We start from the raw sequence: 17,859 nt of genomic DNA on the forward strand, positions 1-17,859 counted from the left end.
CATGCGCACTTCTCGGCGCACTAACATTTCAGACGGAGAAGCGGAGGAGGGGCTGTAGCTGTCAATCTGTTCGGGGGAGGAGGGTATGGGGAGGGGGTTTTGGGGGTGTGAGAGTAACACTTTCTAGATGCCGCAATGTTTTTTGATTATTGAAATCGCGAAAAGAGTCGTATGGATATCTGCTGAGGTGAACGCAGAAATTATGCTGAAGAAGTGACTAAATTATGTTAAAGAAGTCACTAAACAGAAACGTGCGTGAATATGTCTGGCCAAAGTTTAGCAACAAACTCTGGGGAAAACCACGAGTGCGGTTGCACCAATGAGCATTTAGTTTGCCGGGCAAATAGGTGCACCATAAAAACCTTTACCTCAATTTACTTTGCCGAAATGTGGAAAAGGAACATTTCTTCAGTGCTGAAACAGAGACAAGCTTAACTAAATAACGAACACTAAAAAGACAAGGTTATGTTTTAATATTTTGTTTACTACCACAACTATTATGATTTACGAATAATCAAATTATGCTAAATGTCATAAACTTTATTATCGTTGCTAGTATTATTGTTGTTATTATTATTATTATTTTTAATTTTACAAGTTTAGGCTTGCGTTACTTTCAAAAAGCTTTTCGTTTGTTTCAGGATTGAGGGTTTACTAATCCGTCAAAGTATAGCGAGCAGCTGAGAACTCGTTACACGAATGAGTCAGAGCCTGGTTTAGGGGCGTGTCTTCTTGGTTTAGAAATACTATCCATTGTTCCATCCTGACGAATCCGGAAAACGCATAGCCAGAACCACTGGCCAATCGTATTACACTGACCGCCCCCTGACTCCGCCCAGAACTCTATATTAAAGGCTCTACCACCGCGTGAGTTCGCCACTGGCACTTAATAGCCGTTTTTTGTATTATTGTTGCTGCAAGTGGATTGCTTTTATTATTTTTTTCCCTCCCGTCTCACATAAGATATCAAACAGAAAATGGCAGACACAAAAGTAGATACCAGTTCGGAGATCCCCACTAAGGTAAGAGGAGAAAGTTATGTCAAAATGATATTCATATGCATACCTTTTCTTTATATTGATATTTAATGTGTAAAGGGATTTTGAAGGAAATTTTATTTGCAGAAATATCCATTTTGATCCAGCGAGTCCAGTTGTCTACTTTTTATATTGGTTATGAAAAGGATGAAGAAGTGTTCCATTTGAGTATGCTATATTACTGCTTGGAAGCTATGGTGAATAAAATTTAACAAGCGGTCTCAACTTGGTCTCCGAACAGAAACCAAGGCAAGCGTTGCCTTATTGTTCGGAGTGCAAGTCTGCGCGGGTTCTTTGTTTATACAAGCGTGTTGGTTCCTCTTTGAACACCGACCGCGGAGAGAGGAGAATGAATTTCGGGGTCAATCAACAGATCCGTACATCGTCGAGCCAATAAATCTACCCTGTTTTTCCCGTTATCCAGTTGCACTGTATTTTCCACATAGGGAATTTACCGGCCGCATCGGTTTACAGATATTTGCCTGGCCCGTGTTTCATTCGTCTGTCATAAGTTAGTTGGGTAGGCTACCTGGAACTGTTCAAAAGATTCGTCACTTTTTCTTCATGAAACTGGAAATGGTTTTCACACAGAATGTTCCGTGCTTTGAAATTATATTTTGACAGTTTAAGTCTCTCTTCGGGGCGCCTGCGTAGACTAGATAGCATGATTATAAATGCTTATGTCTGAAAGCGGGTCTTCGCTTGAAATCATTAATGTATTAATTAACCCTAGAAATAAACTTGGATGCTGCGCTTTAGTCCGTTCGCTTTGGTCCGATGTGACGACGGTATGAATTGCGGGCGCGCGCTACCCCGTTTCTACGGAGCCGAGCGGCACCAGAAAGTGCGATTTTGTTCATTTTAAAGGTTTGTTTAACCTCAGCATACAGGCTATAAGAAACGTATATGTGAGCCGTTATGGAAGCTGATGGATAGTTTGATCACACCGTCTCGGAATTTACTAGCTTCTGTAGTTTCTGAACATTGTCGACGTCGGTCTCCACAGCCTATTCCCCGTAGCTGGCTAGAATAATTAGAAGCGCGATTCCGAACGGCTGTGTGGTAGGCTGCCGGGAAAGAATTGTTACGATTGTTCTTTTTGGTTTTCCCGTAGCCTACGTTTCTGAATGCAATCGTAATAAGGCGCACAATGGATGCTCAGTTTTTGGGTATTGGTTTAGACTATTCTCAATGAAAGCGATCGTTGGATTTATAAAGTGAACTGAACTCGGTTGTTGCAAGCGGTGGTACCTCACGCGCAGGTTTTGCTTAAAGGTAGTAATCGTAATAGGAGGGCACGAGTGGAAAGTTTAATTGTAAAAGTCTAAGCGTATGAGAGTCGGAACGTCATCTTCTCCACCCCCTCCCCTCAACCGGTGCCTTGCACCTCTGTAGGCTATAACCTACTTTCACCGTCGGAGGTTGGCGCTTACCAAAAACACAAATAGGCTACTGTAGCAGGCAGGCAGGCAGGCAGGCAGGCAGGCAAACGGCTGCTTGATCGGTCACGTTCCTTTGCCGAGCCACGCTTTGCACCGTGACCACCCGTTTAACTGAAGACGCGATTAACCCAGTTTACCCCCCCGCCCCGAAGCTACCTGATTTGCTCTTTGAACTAACCGTTCAATTTAGGGTGTATATGTCCCGATTTATTGGGCTGTTCTTCGCGGGATTAAGTTTGCGCCTTTTAATATTGAACGGAACTGAAAGGGGAAGCGTCGCACGTTGCCTTTTGTAGGGCTGTCGTTACGAATGCTTTATTTATAGAAGATAGTGCTGAAAACGCAGTAGTAATGGTTTCAGGAGGCGGTGCTAGCGTGATGTAGCCGGTAACCGGCTTAAAGGCTAAAGATTACTGAAACTAATTTATAAAAGCGATTTGCCTCTTACAGAGACTGTCAAACGAAAAGTGTAACCATTTTCTGAGAACCCCGTGATGTTTTATAAAATGTAAAATTTTAATATTTTTAATGGGAGCTCTAAAAGGCTTGTTTTTTTTAAAGCATGACAGTCAATTACATTCTTAATCACAATGAATCTCCGAATCCGATCTTTTAAGCTGCCGATTCTTGAACAGCTTTTATATTTCGATTAAGAGGGAAACGCGCTTTCTTTCAAGTCGCTATTGTCTCCTCGCTCGAACTAAATTAGCCAGCCTCTTTCTCGTCGTCTGCATCGTTCCTACGTCCTCATTGCTGTATTAAAATAATCGGTCAATGCACTCTGGGAGTTGCAGTCTTTTCCCCGGGCGTGTCTTCTTAGTACCCTATGGTAAGCGATATTTGCTGAACTACACAGCTCAACGCGCTCAGCGTATCAGATTACAACACTTCTATTAGAGCTATTAAAGTAGGCGGGAAGAAGGAAAGGGGAACAGCCAATAGGACGCGGAGGATGGAAGTGTCGCGTTTCAAATGTAAAATGAAAGCATGCTTTTGCGGGTTTTTGAAGGGGGGCCGAAAGCAGAAGGGGCGTGAACATGGTGGCATAAGGAAACATGAGTTCCCTCGGTTTTTATCCCATGCGAATTAGTGGCACGCGGCAATTCTCAAAATCTGAACAAAGGCCTACAGTTTATTTTCCCCCAAAGCTCCATATTCAAATTTAGGATTTTTGATCACTCACCTCCCCCGCCCCCCAAGGATAGCTCTTAATTTCGTAATTGTAAAAATAAATACATAAATGAAAAATTAAAAAAGCATAATTGCTTCCCCAAAGTCTTTGAATGCCATTTGGTGCCCCTTAAGTAAATTGCACAAAAAAATAAATGTTCTGTTTTTGTCTTTAGGATCTTAAAGAAAAGAAACTGGTGGAGGAGACAGAAAATGGGAAGGATGCAGCTGCTAACGGAAATACGGTAAGTTTCTGTGCCAGAACTCCTGCAGTTGAACACTTCAAAAAAAAAAAAAAAAAAAATTTTTTTTTTGAACCTGTATTTAACCAGGGAAGGTCCCATTGAGATTAAAAATCTCTTTTTCAAGGGAGCCCTGGTCAAGACGGGCAGCGGCACAAACATGTTGCAAATAAAGCAAAACTGTACAACAGACAATTAGCACTACAATATAAAACACTCAACAACAATATGCAATAAAAGCAACACATCAAAATTCCATTAAAACACCGACATCCTGTCGATTCCGCCTCCAGTTCACTGGTTGGCGGAAACTCGGAATGTTCAGTACACAGACGGTCTTGCTTGGGGGGCAAGACCGTCTTTTTTTTGGGGGGGGGGGCTCATTGTGTACATCACCTGCTTGTTGCCCGAACCCCTAATTTTAACACCTTTCACTCACAGGAGAACGAGGAAAACGGAGAGCCAGAGAATGAAGTAGATGACGAAGATGATGACGATGTCGGTGAGGAGGACGATGAGGAAGACGACGGAGAAGGTAAATCGCCTAAGCGTGTTGTTCACACTGACCCCCCCCCCCCCCCCCCCCCCCCACACGTAACCAACACGTGACCTTATAAGTAAACTTACTTTGTGCTGAATGGCGGAAGACTGAAATCCCATTGGGCCGTGCATGTCTCTAGGAGATGATGACGACGATGATGATGAAGTTGAAGGAGGCGCTGGGAAGAGGGCAGCTGAGGATGACGACGATGAGGATGAGGTATGGATTTCCTGGTTTGAGTTTCAATTGTGTGGGGTGTGGCGGTTGGGGGCGGGGGATTTTAACGGATTTCACTTTTTTGTTTTCTGTAAAACTGGTGGTAAAAATGCCAAGTTTTATAACCATGCTCTTATTTTTAGGATGATGTTGGAACAAAGAAGCAGAAAACTGATGATTAGAAGTTTATCTCCCAGCTGAGTCTTTTTCTAAACCCTCCATTCCCACACCTGTCTGTTGGGGTGTTGGGGGCGGAGTCAAGAAAAAAATGTGGTCATCATCAAGTAGAGTCCTAGCATCAGTACGCACACACACACACCCAACTGCAAATTTTTTAGAATCAACCCAGACTTCAAGGCTCTACCTTCTTAATGAAATACTTTAAAAAAAGGATAATTTGTTTGTATTTTTATTTACATTTTATATTTTTGTACATATTGTTAGGAGGTCAGCCATTTTTGACAGTGATCTCTGGTGACCAAACGGTGCTTTGAAGTTGATGCTTCTCTATAAAATAGACTTTACTTGTGGTTTGACCATGTCATGTTATCTCAACAGAAATCTTGTAAAAATTACGGGAAAAAAAAAAAAAAAAAACAAAGCCGATTCCATTCAGAGCATTCCAGTAACTTTGTGTATGTACTTTAGTTGTACCATAAGTAGTTGGTTTGTATGAGATGACAAGGCCAAAGAAAAGGATTTTTTTTTCTTTTTTCTTTCTTTTTTTTTTTTTTTTTTGTCCATGAAATTGCTGTTTATTGTGGCCTGTTTGATGTATGTGTGAAGTTTGTTGTACGACAATAAACCGGAATTTTATTTTGTGAGTTCTTAAATTTTTTTCCTCCTTCATTGTATCCTCTTGACATGTCATAGATAGAATTTTAAATGTTTAAGCAATCTCGTCCATTAAAATCATGCAACTAGGCTCTATAATCTATGGAAAGTATCCTTTTCAGACATGCTGTTAATGTATTTTATTGGCCGGTTAGAAATGTACATCAATGTAAATTATTCATGCCTTAAGATTTCAAAACCTGGTAAATTATATTGCATTTAACAAATTTACTTTGGGTGCGTTCTTTCCTTTTAATACGCAGCTCTGTTTTCCTCCATGGATAGTATAACAAGTGCACGTGCTCATTCCCTGTCAGGGCAACACGTTCCTCTGAGTAAAAGAGATACATATATATTTGATAACACCGAAGCGCGCGCTCTGGTCGTTGGGACGCCGCCTGCCTTGAACGGTCCACTGGTGAGTGAATACGCGGGAATAATTAAGGGAACATTGTACCGCAGCGACTCTGTCGAGACCGTTATGTAGCTCACACTACATGTATGTGTTGATACGGTCAATGTTGGGGAAAATAGTCTACAAGTGTCGTTAACCCCCTTGCTCCAGTAAAACGAACGGAAAAAAAAAATCCATTCCGGAGAACCACACAGCATTTCCGTCTTGGGTCGATATGAAATCGAAAGCTACATTTTGTAATTATTAGCATTCTGTTCGACAGTAAGTGTTTCCAGCTGAAAAAAAATGTCCATGACAAAATTACCCCGAGGCAATAATGCGTCGACACACAGCACTGATGGGAATGTGGTATTTTCTTACAGAATTGTTGCGCTGTTCGTATCCAAATTTTTTTTTTTTTTTTTTTTTTTTCCTTCTCCATCAACTCAGATTGGCACGCTCACCTAACTTGTAAAACACAGCAATTCAAATATAAGAAAATAATAAACTGTTGGATGGGGGCCAAGGGCTAGAGTGTCAAATTAATCAAACTTTTCTTACGTTATATACACGTTTTAAAAATGCTTGAATACACTGAATATTTGCAGTACTTCTATAACACACAAGTGAGCCACGGCTTCCAAATGTTTTTATTTTTATTTACATAACTAGAAAAACTTATATGTAGCGACTTCTGTCTCGGCTCAGGATTATTTGCCTGCCCATTATCCTCCGCGATATATTGTTTCTGCGCGTGCGCGCACCTGTGCCGAACGCCGATATTGTTTTGGAGACAGTGCCGATTAGAGTCCTTTCAGTCTTCAGTATGAATGACAACTACTTCCTGGTACTTGAATGCCCCTGTTATCAGCAGTCTGATTTCTTTGTAGTGTTTGGCAGAGCTGCCATGTCTCTCAGAAGAGCTGTTGCATAACCTGCGCGTTGTGTGACTTCCGCCCGCAAACACTGGCTTTTTGCAGTCATCATTTGTCAGTATTGTACAGTCTGTGCTGGTGCATTTAAGCGGTCCCATCGCATCGGTGCTCAGGTTTCTTCAAACATGGATCTGAAGGGGATGGAGGAGAAGACACTAACACAAAGCATTCTCACAATGTTGCTGCCGTGCAATGACAACGTTATAACATTGACAAAACATTCCGGTAACATTTGGTGTTAGCCGGGCTGGTTATGAGATGCCACCTATTTGATTATGGCTTTAAATGAGGTCCACGGTAGCACTTTCACATAAAAAAACCTCTAAGGATTATAATTGCAAATTTTTTGGAAGTACGCCATAGTGTATGTCTTTAAACCATCTGGGACAGATGTGCATACTTTGGCTACAGATGCGCGTGCCTATAGGAGTAGGCACTGTGTAATAACCTCCGTGAGAATAAGTTTGGAAAGTGAGCGCCGTTGATTTTGCATAGTGGTGCACAGCCGCCGATATCCAAATCATGCCAGGCTTTCCAGAACGTTCAGCTGGTTTACTTCAGTTATTGCATTTGTTTGTCGGCGGGTGCCCGCTTGTGCGACGTCATTGTTCGGCCGCGCCCGATTTGCTCTCCCGCGATCTCCCGCGCCGGCTACACATTCTTCTGCGTTCCAGATGCCGAACTCCAGTCGCGTTCCTTCTCCGTGCCGTGTGTTTTGGGGGCACTCTGCGATATGTGTTTAAACTGGACTTCCAAACAAACGCCAACGCCTTCCTGTTGTCACCGCGGAGACCGGGAGCAGCTGCTGCTACTGCAGGGGCCGCGTGTGTTGGCCTGGTTCAAACAGAAAAGGTAACCTGGCTCGCGGCTGTGTGGTTTTCCGGTGGCTTTTCAGAACTCACAGCATAAAGGAACGGTTGATGCCGCTCAAGCCCTCGCTACGCCCCCTCACCCCCAATCCCTACCCCACCTTGCTCCAGTATTTTCTCTCTAGCTGCTTTGCCCCCCGCCCCGCCAGGAACTCTTGAGGAAGAACTGAGAGTTTAAAACGCAGCCTCTTTTTTCCACACATGTCCCCCATGGAAACTTCCTGTTAAAGACAAGGAAATAATGAGTTTTTAAAATGAGTTTAATAGAGCAAGTTAGCTGAGTACCAATTAAACCACCACCAAACTCACACACACACACACACAGTTTCCATGGGTACCAGAGCTGAACGGGCCTGCACTAAATGATTTGACCCAGAGCATTAAACAGAACTTTATTTATAGATATTTTCTTATCTGTCTGGTTAGATTTACCTTAATGGATCCAGGATGTTGTAAGTTGTTTTGCCTGAGGCTGGCAAAAGAAATTGTGCCCCACTATAATCTCTACATGTCCGGTAAGGTTGAAGCTGCTTTTGAACAGTTGCCCTACAAAAAAAGTGCACAAAAATGATTCTAGTACTTTATCATTACATGCGCATGAAAATATGTTTATCATGAAATGTAGCAGGGTTCAATAGGGCTCCCATTTTAGGAGCATTTGCTCCTGACAATTGACGTGTGCCAGCTGGAAAAATAATTTAGGAGCACATCGAGTTATTGGTGCATTAGGGTGCTCCTTAATTTTTCAACTAGGTAGCATTCTTGGAAAAAATGTTAGTGCAGAGCCCTGTGTCGGTTAAAAAAAATGACTTCTTACTGACTGTTAACAAATAATAAACACAGTATATAGCAGTGTGTAGTGTGTAATATAATCTGCCATTTATTTATACTCAGCACTGTACACAGTTACACTGGCTTTCCTCCTTGCTGTTGCCTCTAGCAGAGTTTTCAGTGTGTTCTATGCAAGCGAGGACAAGGAGGAGCTGTGGGGGACTGATGTCTGTGGCTTGGTATGGAACTATAGGCGACAACTCTTAAATAGATCAGAAGCCTTGTGTGCAGGAAAAAAAAGTGTGCTGGTTTTGAGCAGACCGAAACCCCGTGTGCTGCATGCTCATATGTAGGACTCGCGTCGCGTCTCGTTCTCTCTCCGAAACACCGAGAGGAACAGTGGGAGGAAGAGCCGCAGTCGGCCCGCGGTGGGCTGAGGAAGGAAGCGGCGGTAGACACAATGCACGTAGGCGTCAGGGGCCCGTCAAGTTGCCTCGTCCTGGTAACGGCTCTGTGCTGTTCTCCTGCGTGGACGGCGGGTGCGCAGATGGCGGGGGGGGGGCGGGGGGGGGGGGGGGGGGGGATACGTCCCCTCCCCCAATTTCATAGGGACCCATATCCGTCCCCGTCCCGGATCGGGGTAGTTGTATAAACTTAAAAGTTGAGACCTTTCTTTTGCTCACAGTTTGGCCCCCCCCCCCCCCTCCCCCACTTCAAAAATCTCTCCTGCGCCCCTGGTGGACGGGCTCCCAGTCCGGAAACCGGTGCCCGAATTCGGAACCATCACATTTATTTAGGGGACGCTTTTATCCCAAAAAAAAAAAAAGGTGCATATCAAGGTCACTGGTACAACTACAAAAGGCAGGTTTCGATAAGGTACAGTACTTATTTCGTACAGTTGTTCATAGCCCCAAGAACACAGTCCAGTTCACGCGGAACCAGCAGAGCCACACTTTGCTCCCGCTCTCCCAAAATCGGCGGTGGGGAGGGGAGGGGAGGGGAGGGGGGAGGGGGGGTGGCAGCAGTGTGTGCCGATGGAAAGGATCGGCCAGTAAAAAAAAATAAAATAAAAACTGGGAAGATGAAAGTGCTCATGGTTTGAGGGAATCTGGGAGCTTTGTGGTACACAGAGTGGTGCCATATGGGGGGGGGCTCTGGCCTCTGACTGATAGGGGTCATTAAAAAAAAAATCAGAGCACTGGAAACATAGGATGAATAACTTTTCTCTACAAGAGAGCTGCAAAAGCAGAGATGTTTACAGTGTTGAATGAGTTGAGGTTCTGGATGGGATGGGTGCAGTAATTGTGTCGGGATGGGGTGGCTGGACGAGATCTTTTCATGGGGCCCAAAATCAATTGTGGTACCCCTGGGTAGACAATCAGCACAGTCTCGGGTTTGTTGGCAGCCATTTAAGACAATATTATACATTTTTGACCCCATGTATGCCTGTAACCTTTGACTGAGAGTCAAGGCATGGTTTTGCTTAACTGGACAGCAAGGGAGAAACAGAGTGTGGATGGAGTATGTATTTGAAATGCCTTTAACACCATAGATGCTGGTATGATTTGAAAAAGTCATACCAGCAGTGAATGAACAGTCTGGCAGTTTCCCTGAGAATTTTCACGTCATGAGCCAAACAAAAAAAAAAGAAAGGTACAGTCATAAGATAGAAGGTTTCTGTTCTGAATATTTATGAAAATAGATTGAAAATGGATGTTAAAATTTCAGTGATCTGCAAGCATTTTTTAAAGAGGTTCAAGCCAAGGCATTTCAGATAATGACTTGACATCCAGGTCTGGAGAGGAGATATCTCTCGTGAGAAGCTGGTCGCTGAGAACAAAAAAAAAAAACGAAAAAAAAAAACGGCTGTTCCTCAAGGCTGAGACCCGTTCCGAATCTCACAGATTTTCCCGCTGCCCAAAACTCCGAGATCATCCAGGTCTGGGAAAAAGGATGCGCGTTCCCCCCCACGTTCCCGTCCATCGCTGGGCCTCCGGGATCCCGGAATCCCAGAATTCCCCTGCCCATCCTGCCACATTCCCGTTCGCTGGCTCGCTCCTTCCCAGCGTCCTTTGGGAGCGTGTTGGTGAAGAGAGAGCGAGTGGTGATGGGGGATGGGGGCGGCTTTCTTCTTTTCCTGGTTGATGTACCCCCCCCCCCCTCCCTCCCTCCCCCCCCCACTCAATATCTCCACTGAGCATGTGTGCTATTTTCGGGATGGCGTGCAGAATTACAACCGGAATTGGTCTTTTGATGCTTTTGAAAGCTGTCACTTTCTCAGGCATGACAGTGGGGTGGGGCTTCTAGCGGGCTCGATGACATCAGAGAGTACGCGCACGGTCAAATTGTAGCCAGTGAGGGGTAAATACAAATCAGCATGAGGGGGTAGGTTGGGGTGAAAGTAGGGGGGTGAGAGGGGCAGGGATCGGGGGGGGGGGAGGAGTAGGGTGAGCACGATAGCCTTGACTGGAATATTTCATTTGAAATGCTTTAATCTTTAAGACACAGTTATAAATTCCATGAGATTACTGGTCCATTTTAAAAGAAGCATCTGTTTTTCGCTGATATCCATTATTCAGATAGAAAATGCTTTTTGCGCAATATGATGGTGAGTTTTTTCTTTTGTTTGTTTGTTTTTTTTTGGATAGCAATGAAACTCACAGGGATCTGCAGTAGGATTTTCGCACCTCACTGCCGTTTTAAAGAGCTAATACAGTTCCGCGCTCATCGAAAAGGATCCGAAATGGTTCTTTGGCATGGATGACGGTTCCATGTTGAGGCTTGTCTACCTGAGGAACTCTTGGCCAACAGAAATGGCAGATCTCACTATTAATGGTTCCATGGAGAACCCGTTCTGAGATATCACACATAGAACCGTTTAGAACCTTGAGCGTAGTGCACAGAAATTTGTACTGATGGTTCTTCTTAGAATCTTTTATGGGTGGGGGGGGGGGGGGGGGGGGCAGATTTGGCACCAAAACAGATTGCTATTTTGGTAGAAACTCGAGCCCTTTTTTTTTTTCCCGGGAGCGCAGGTCTGGAGCAGAAAGGCTTTTTTTCTGGAAGACTGAGCTGACTTGGTGCCTCCAGGGCTCTACAGATTACAATGAGGGGAGCCCAAACAGTCCTCTTTTTCTCCTCCTCCTCTCCACCAGCTTGGTCAGAGGCACAGATGGTGAGTCCCCCTCGCCTCCCCCCCCCCTCCCCTTCTCCTCTCCCGTCCCCTCCCCTCCCCTCCCCTCCCCAAATCCAGCCCGTGTACCAACAGTGCAGATGGTGGAGTTCTCAGTCCCCAGAGTTTGTCGTTCCCCAGAGTCGACAACCTGCGTGTTTCAGTGTCAGAGAACGCTCTCACCTCTGACACAGTCCCGTGATTGGCAGCAGCACCAGCAGCAGCGGCATCTCCACGACGACCTAATCAGGTTTGAGGCGGTTTTTGCGCTGAAACGTATGGGAGAAACAGGATTTGCATTAGAGGTAACGAGATTCGGGTTCTTCATAGTAAGAGGCTATGGTTGAGGACTGTGCTGACAGCGAAGGGGATTTGGTGGGGGGGGGGGGGGTGGGGGGGGGTTGTTTGTTTAGTGACACTGTAAAAGCTGTGATCAGTAAACCTGTGATCAGAACTGAACCTCAAATCACGGTCGCTGCTCCCTCAACGGCTTTTCGGCGATTGGCCGGAGCGTGCTTGAACTGTCCAATCAGAACGCTCGAAGTGACCGTGCCCTCCCTTGACCTCGGATGAGTGTTGACATTACTGATCGCTGTCAGGAGGTCAGTGTGCTGATAATGGTGAAGTTTTTTTTTTTTTTTTTTTTTTTTAAATAATGTGATGAGCCAAGACTGACAAGTGTTGTCTCGTGCTTATCATACCGCTCAACTCCTCGCAGCGGGAAAAGCGCGGAAATGTTAAATATCGCGGCCGTTTCTTAATAATCACCGGACCGATTCAAGCACATTATCGCTCTCACACTTCCGCCGGCCTATGAGCAGCCATCGATTCTGTTTTTTTTTTCACGCGGAGTTGTAAAATCGCAGCCGCCGTGCGCGGCGTTTAGAAATCAATATGGCGGAGATTAGCGGAGTAAAGTAGGCCATTCTCGTTGTGCAAGACGCACGCGACCCCTGCAGTATGCGTTAGACCACAGCACTTGGCCAGGGGTGATATTATGGATTGATGAAAGGGGTGCGATAGCAGCGCCTGCGGAGATGGTTCATTTTCACAATCAATGACCGGCGAAATAAACTGCTGTGGAATCCAGGAAGGCCGACATCCTGTCTATAGGCAGCCTAGCAGTGAAACATTTGACTTCTTTAAAAAAAAAAAAAAAGAAATAATACATTTCTGAGAGGTCACTATTTTTCAGATCTTATGAAATTATCTAAAATTCCATGTATTATGAGCCCTTCAGCCAGGCTTGAGTTAACTTCAGTTTCTGTCCTTCAGTAGCAGGCAGAATACCTGCGCCGTCGCTTTAAGAATTAGAATCTGTGTCTTGTCTGAAAAGCCTTAAATCCGACTTAACATCGGAAGTTTCCCCCGAGGGATTGTCTCTGATCCTGTTATAAAGCCAACTTTTTGTCACATATTTCCCCCGCCCCCCAGCCCCCCACCTCCTCCCCCCAGCACCCACCTCCCCCCGCTTCTTCTTCTCACCTCCAGAAGTCCCTGGCGCTTCTCCTGCCGGCTGCTGACAGAATTCCGCACAGCAGCGCGGGGAAGAAAAAATAAAAGATCCGACAGCGGGCGATTTTGTTCTGGGACGACGGAAAGGGAAGGGAAGGGGGGGCACGTCCGCGCCTGCAGGCCCAAGCACCTACGTTAGGCTTCTCCGGTGTCTGATGCAAGTCGGTACACGCGCGCACAACCCCGCCACCCCCCCCCAGGGGGCCCCGGTTTTTTTAAACCACTGCGGTCACAGAGGTTGGGGATCCTTTTCTTTTTTTTTTTTTTTTCGCAAGATATTTTTTTGGGCTTTTTCAGCTTAATTTGGATAGAACAGTGTAGAGAGACAGGAAGTACTAGGAGGAGAGGGAGAGAGGGAGGGAGGGAGGGAGGGAGGGAGGGACGTGCGACAAAGGTCGGCAGTCGGATTCGAACCGCCGACGTCGCGGCTCGCATTGAGCATGTGGATAGCGCTCTACGGACCGCGCCACTCGAGGCCCTGTTTTCTGAATGGCAGTAACTTGCGAGGCGGGAGGGCGGGAGGGCGGGAGGGGGGAGGGGGGAGGGGGGAGGGGGGGAGGGGGGGGGGGGCGGAGACAGGGGGTTAGTGTGGTCACCCTATGAAGGTCAACGAGGTCCCGGCTTGTCATAAATCAGCTTAGCGATGGATTTCAACATGCCTGTCTGAATGGGAGCTATGCACCACGCCTGTAGGGTCAGATTCACCCCCAAAGCAGTTCACATGTTTGCAGGCTTACAGGACAGTGTCAACATGCGCATTGTGCTGCTCCCTGTAAGCCTCTCACTGAAAAACCACTCCAGAACCAGGATTCTTGGATTTACCAGGACTGGTGATGTTTTTTTTTTTCTGATCGATCAGGAAATTCTGATGTTCAGACTGGAGCTATTGGTATTTGGCCACCTGAATCTAGTTTTTCCTTGTTTAAATGATGTCTGACTGCCTGCCTGCCTGTCGGTCTGCCTGTCTGTGTCTGTCTGTCTGTCTGCCTGCCTGCCTGCCTGCCTGCCTGCCTGACTGTCTGTCTGCCTGCCTGCCAGCCTGCCTACCTGCCTGTCTGTGTCTGTCTGTCTGCCCATCTGCCTGTCTGCCTGTCTGTCTCTTTATGTACATCTTTGTGTTGCACTCTGACAGGTTGAGACTGTGAGGGTCTGAACATCAGTATTTGCTGATTAATCAGGAAAAATCACATCCCAGGAACCTTCAGACTGTCTGGGAAGGAGGTGGGAAAACAGCACTCACTGCCTTTGAGTGATGTCATCATGACATCATCCTCACTAATACCTCAGGCTTTAGACCAGCTGATTATATATGAGGACACACTGAGCCGCTGTATTTTGGGCTGCGTCTTCTATGGCTTACAGTGATAACTCTCTTTGTGGAAATACTGGGTTTTAGGAATGCCCCAAACACCTCCATTTTGCTTTTGTTTTCTTGGGTTGTTATTTTGCTCCAAACAGTCATGCTATGCATATTTAATCTTCGCACACTTCATCAATTTAAGTTCTTACACCTCGTCTTCTGTTATGTGTTACATCTCACTCTCATTTAATTTCTCTGTCTCTCTCTCCCTCTCCCTCTCTCAATCTCTCTCTCTCTCTCTCTTGCTCTCACTTTCTCGCTCTCTCCCTCTCTCCGCCACACACACTCACACACACACACACACACGCACTCTTTGAAAGTCTAATATTCTGATGTCGGTAGGATATGTAAAGAGTAATGAGCTGCACTCAAACAAGATCTCATAATATCACCTTCACTTTCGGAATTATGACCTACACTTGTGCAGAATTATACAGTACAACCAGAGCACTCTATGTGGTTGTTCAGGGCCACAACCATCCCTGGGTCAAGTTGTGGGTGTGATTTATGTTGGAGCACTTTGGGACATTGCATTACATTACAGGCATTTGGCAGACGCTCTTATCCAGACCGACTCTCACACCAGTTTACACAGCATTTACACTGCATCCGTTTATACAGCTGGATATATACCGAAACAATGCAGGTTAAGCACCTTGCTGAGGGGTACAACGGCGGTGTCCTACCCGGGAATCGAACCTTAGGTTACAAGACCGGTTCTTTGCCCATTATACTACACTGTAGCCCTACTACACTGGGACCACTACCGGGTTTCTTGTTCAGGTCCACCAACACCCTTAGGGCCAGCTCAGAGTACGACCTACACTAACACAGATATGACGGTATGAATTACATTTACACTGAATGACTAAATCCTACACTACGCTTACTCATAATGCTATACGATGACCTATTCTGACAAGTGCACAGAATGACCAACACACGCACTATAACCTACACTTACACAGAATGCCACACTATGGCCTATACTCACAAGCATACAGAATGACCAACACACATACTATAACCTACACTTACACAGAATGCCACACTATGGCCTATACTCACAAGCACACACACTATAACCTACACTTATACAGAGAGACACTCTATGACCTATTCTGACAAGTGCACAGAATGACCAACACACATACTACAAGAACACTTACACAGAATGACACACTATGACCTATTCTCACAAGCCTACAGAATGACCAACACACATACTATAACCTACAATTACACAGAATGACACACTATGACCTATTCTCACAAGCCTACAGAATGACCAACACACATACTATAACCTGCACTTACACAGAATGCCACACTATGGCCTATACTCACAAGCACACAGAATTACACCCCTTCACACACATTATAACCTACACTTACACAGAATAACACACTATCATCTATTCTTACGAGCACACAGATTGATCAACACCCACACTATAACCTACACTTACGCAGAATGACGCAGTGTAACTTTTACCTCATACACACTGAATCACACATCACTCAGGAAGGAGACTGTAAAACAAAAAGCCCCATGTGCTCAGCATGTATCATTTCACAACTGCTCATACTGCTACCCCCCCCCCCCCCCCCCCCCCCCCCCCCCCCATACACACACACACACCTTTCTCAGCATGATTTGTTGCATTTTTTCTCTTTCTCTGGTACCGTGATCAACAAGTTTCCAAACTAAAAAGAGCCAAGCTGGTCGCAGAAAAATCGCGGGTAGTGTTGGAGCTTAAAAAAACTGTGCCATCCTTCTTTTACCTCGCGTGAGCGTTCGCACTTCAGTCCTGCAACTGCACGCTCACAGCCGAGTCAAATCCCTCTTCTTTTTTCTTGTGTGACGATTTTTCCTTTTTTTCCCACCACTGCCCCAGGTTTTCTTGTCTTGGTTGAATGCATCATCAAATGAGTCCATGGTCCGAGTCTGTATCCATGGTGGGAGGGGGGGCAGGGATGACTGCTCAAATTTCTTTGCTTAGTTCATAAAAACTGACCAACAGCATCCATGCATAAATCCGTCTGGGATCGCCCAACTCTGGATGCCCCTTGAATGAAAACTGAAATAAAATAATTCAGCTTAAAAAAAAAAAAAAGGGGGGGGGGGGGGAATTATAAATCTCACTTTGAATCTTACCTCACTTGCCATAACTAGACACAGCAGTGCGTCAGGAGGTTTTCAGTGTAGAATTCAGTAGTCCAGTGATTTAGAGATTCCCTCTCTTTCACACACACATGCGCCCACACATGCACCCGCACACACACACACACACACACTGCAGTTGTGGGCACTTCTCTGTGTGTGAGCAGTGCAGCAGAATGTGGAATTGCTCAGTTTGAGACTGGGCTGTACTTTCCTGCCAGATGCAACAGACCTCCCTCTTACTGGAGGAAGAGAATAACAATGCGTACGACTTCAATTTTTTCCCCTGAACCTCTACTGCCACCTAGTGGCAGTACGTGGGATATGCCATTTTCCGCGTCGTATTCGGAAATGCTTCACTTTTTTTTCCCAAAGGGCGAGCATGAGAACATTTTCGCATGTAATCCCAAACAGAAGGATTTACGTAACATCTGGCGCAATAGAATCGTTTTAGATTAGTGCGGTCCCGGCGCTATTTATAGGTTTAGGAGTCATACCGTTAGTGCTTTCGCGCCATCGCGAAAGAAGAACTGGGTCAGTTACGGAACGTTTGCTTAAGACGCAGTCCAGGGAGTGGCAGCCACGAGTTTATTTAAAAAGCAATAAATCAGGAAATACAAGGTTTATTGAATCATCACACGAGTCACAGGTCTGGTTTTGCAATATGGCTCAATAATGTGGCTCAGGATTTGGATTCTGAATACACGCTAGCAGTGCTTTTCTGATGTACTAAAGTAAAGTCAATGTTTTTCTCATCCAAGACACTTTTATGGCACACAAATTTAATACTTAAACTTTTTTTTCTGTCAAGGATATTCAGAACAAAACACTTTCTATAATCTGGCACTGCATTATTATTTGTAACATTTTTCATATGAAATTCTCAGGAACAGCATCCTTCCTCCAGCTGGTTGTCCCCTTACTCTCAGAACCCAAAAAATCACTCCTTATGCCCCAAATCTTCACTGTCTCTTTTCCACAAATATCTAAAACTCCACCTTCTCAGCCTACACCTCAATATTTCTATATGAAAAAAAAAACTATATTTCAGAGGTAGTGAGGCATGCCCCTCGATGATGGCTCTTACTGGATTGTGACTTAGCCTTTTTCTACACAAGTGGAGTTTGTTTCCTTCATGACATGCGCTTTTGTGAGACACTTGGACTAAAGCAGTGGCAACCAATCCAGTTTCTGCAG

The 17,859-nt window shown here is 45.3% G+C and overlaps 1 protein-coding gene and 1 long non-coding RNA gene across 4 annotated transcripts; one reads left to right on the forward strand and one right to left on the reverse strand.

The window, feature by feature from the left end:
• The first annotated feature begins 858 nt into the window (after positions 1 to 858).
• On the forward strand, positions 859 to 5,271 carry ptmaa (prothymosin alpha a). The gene is made up of 5 exons (XM_035415449.1): positions 859 to 1,022; positions 3,826 to 3,894; positions 4,333 to 4,426; positions 4,572 to 4,651; positions 4,792 to 5,271. Exons 1-5 carry the CDS (start codon positions 978 to 980, stop codon positions 4,828 to 4,830), a joined length of 327 nt encoding a protein of 108 aa, XP_035271340.1. The 5' UTR covers positions 859 to 977; the 3' UTR covers positions 4,831 to 5,271.
• Positions 5,272 to 5,368: 97 nt separating this feature from the next.
• LOC118226118 lies at positions 5,369 to 16,826 on the reverse strand. 3 transcript variants are annotated; one of them, XR_004764968.1, is made up of 5 exons: positions 16,657 to 16,826; positions 16,141 to 16,567; positions 11,807 to 11,892; positions 8,113 to 8,226; positions 5,369 to 7,901 (listed from the first exon to the last, which is right to left on the reverse strand). It is a non-coding gene; the product is annotated as an uncharacterized LOC118226118 (long non-coding RNA). The 3 variants fall into 3 exon arrangements; XR_004764967.1 differs by having other exon boundaries at positions 16,141 to 16,579; XR_004764966.1 differs by lacking the exon at positions 16,141 to 16,567.
• Positions 16,827 to 17,859: the final 1,033 nt, after the last annotated feature.

Source organism: Anguilla anguilla, chromosome 4 (genome assembly GCF_013347855.1).
Source record: "Anguilla anguilla isolate fAngAng1 chromosome 4, fAngAng1.pri, whole genome shotgun sequence".
NCBI classification, from domain to species: Eukaryota; Metazoa; Chordata; class Actinopteri; order Anguilliformes; family Anguillidae; genus Anguilla; species Anguilla anguilla.

Coding starts and splice junctions, on each gene's coding strand:
- ptmaa (XM_035415449.1), top strand. CDS start 978: ATGGCAGACACAAAAGTAGATACCAGTTCGGAGATCCCCACTAAG. Junction 1,023..3,825: donor GTTCGGAGATCCCCACTAAG/GTAAGAGGAGAA, acceptor TTTTGTCTTTAG/GATCTTAAAGAAAAGAAACT. Junction 3,895..4,332: donor CAGCTGCTAACGGAAATACG/GTAAGTTTCTGT, acceptor TTTCACTCACAG/GAGAACGAGGAAAACGGAGA.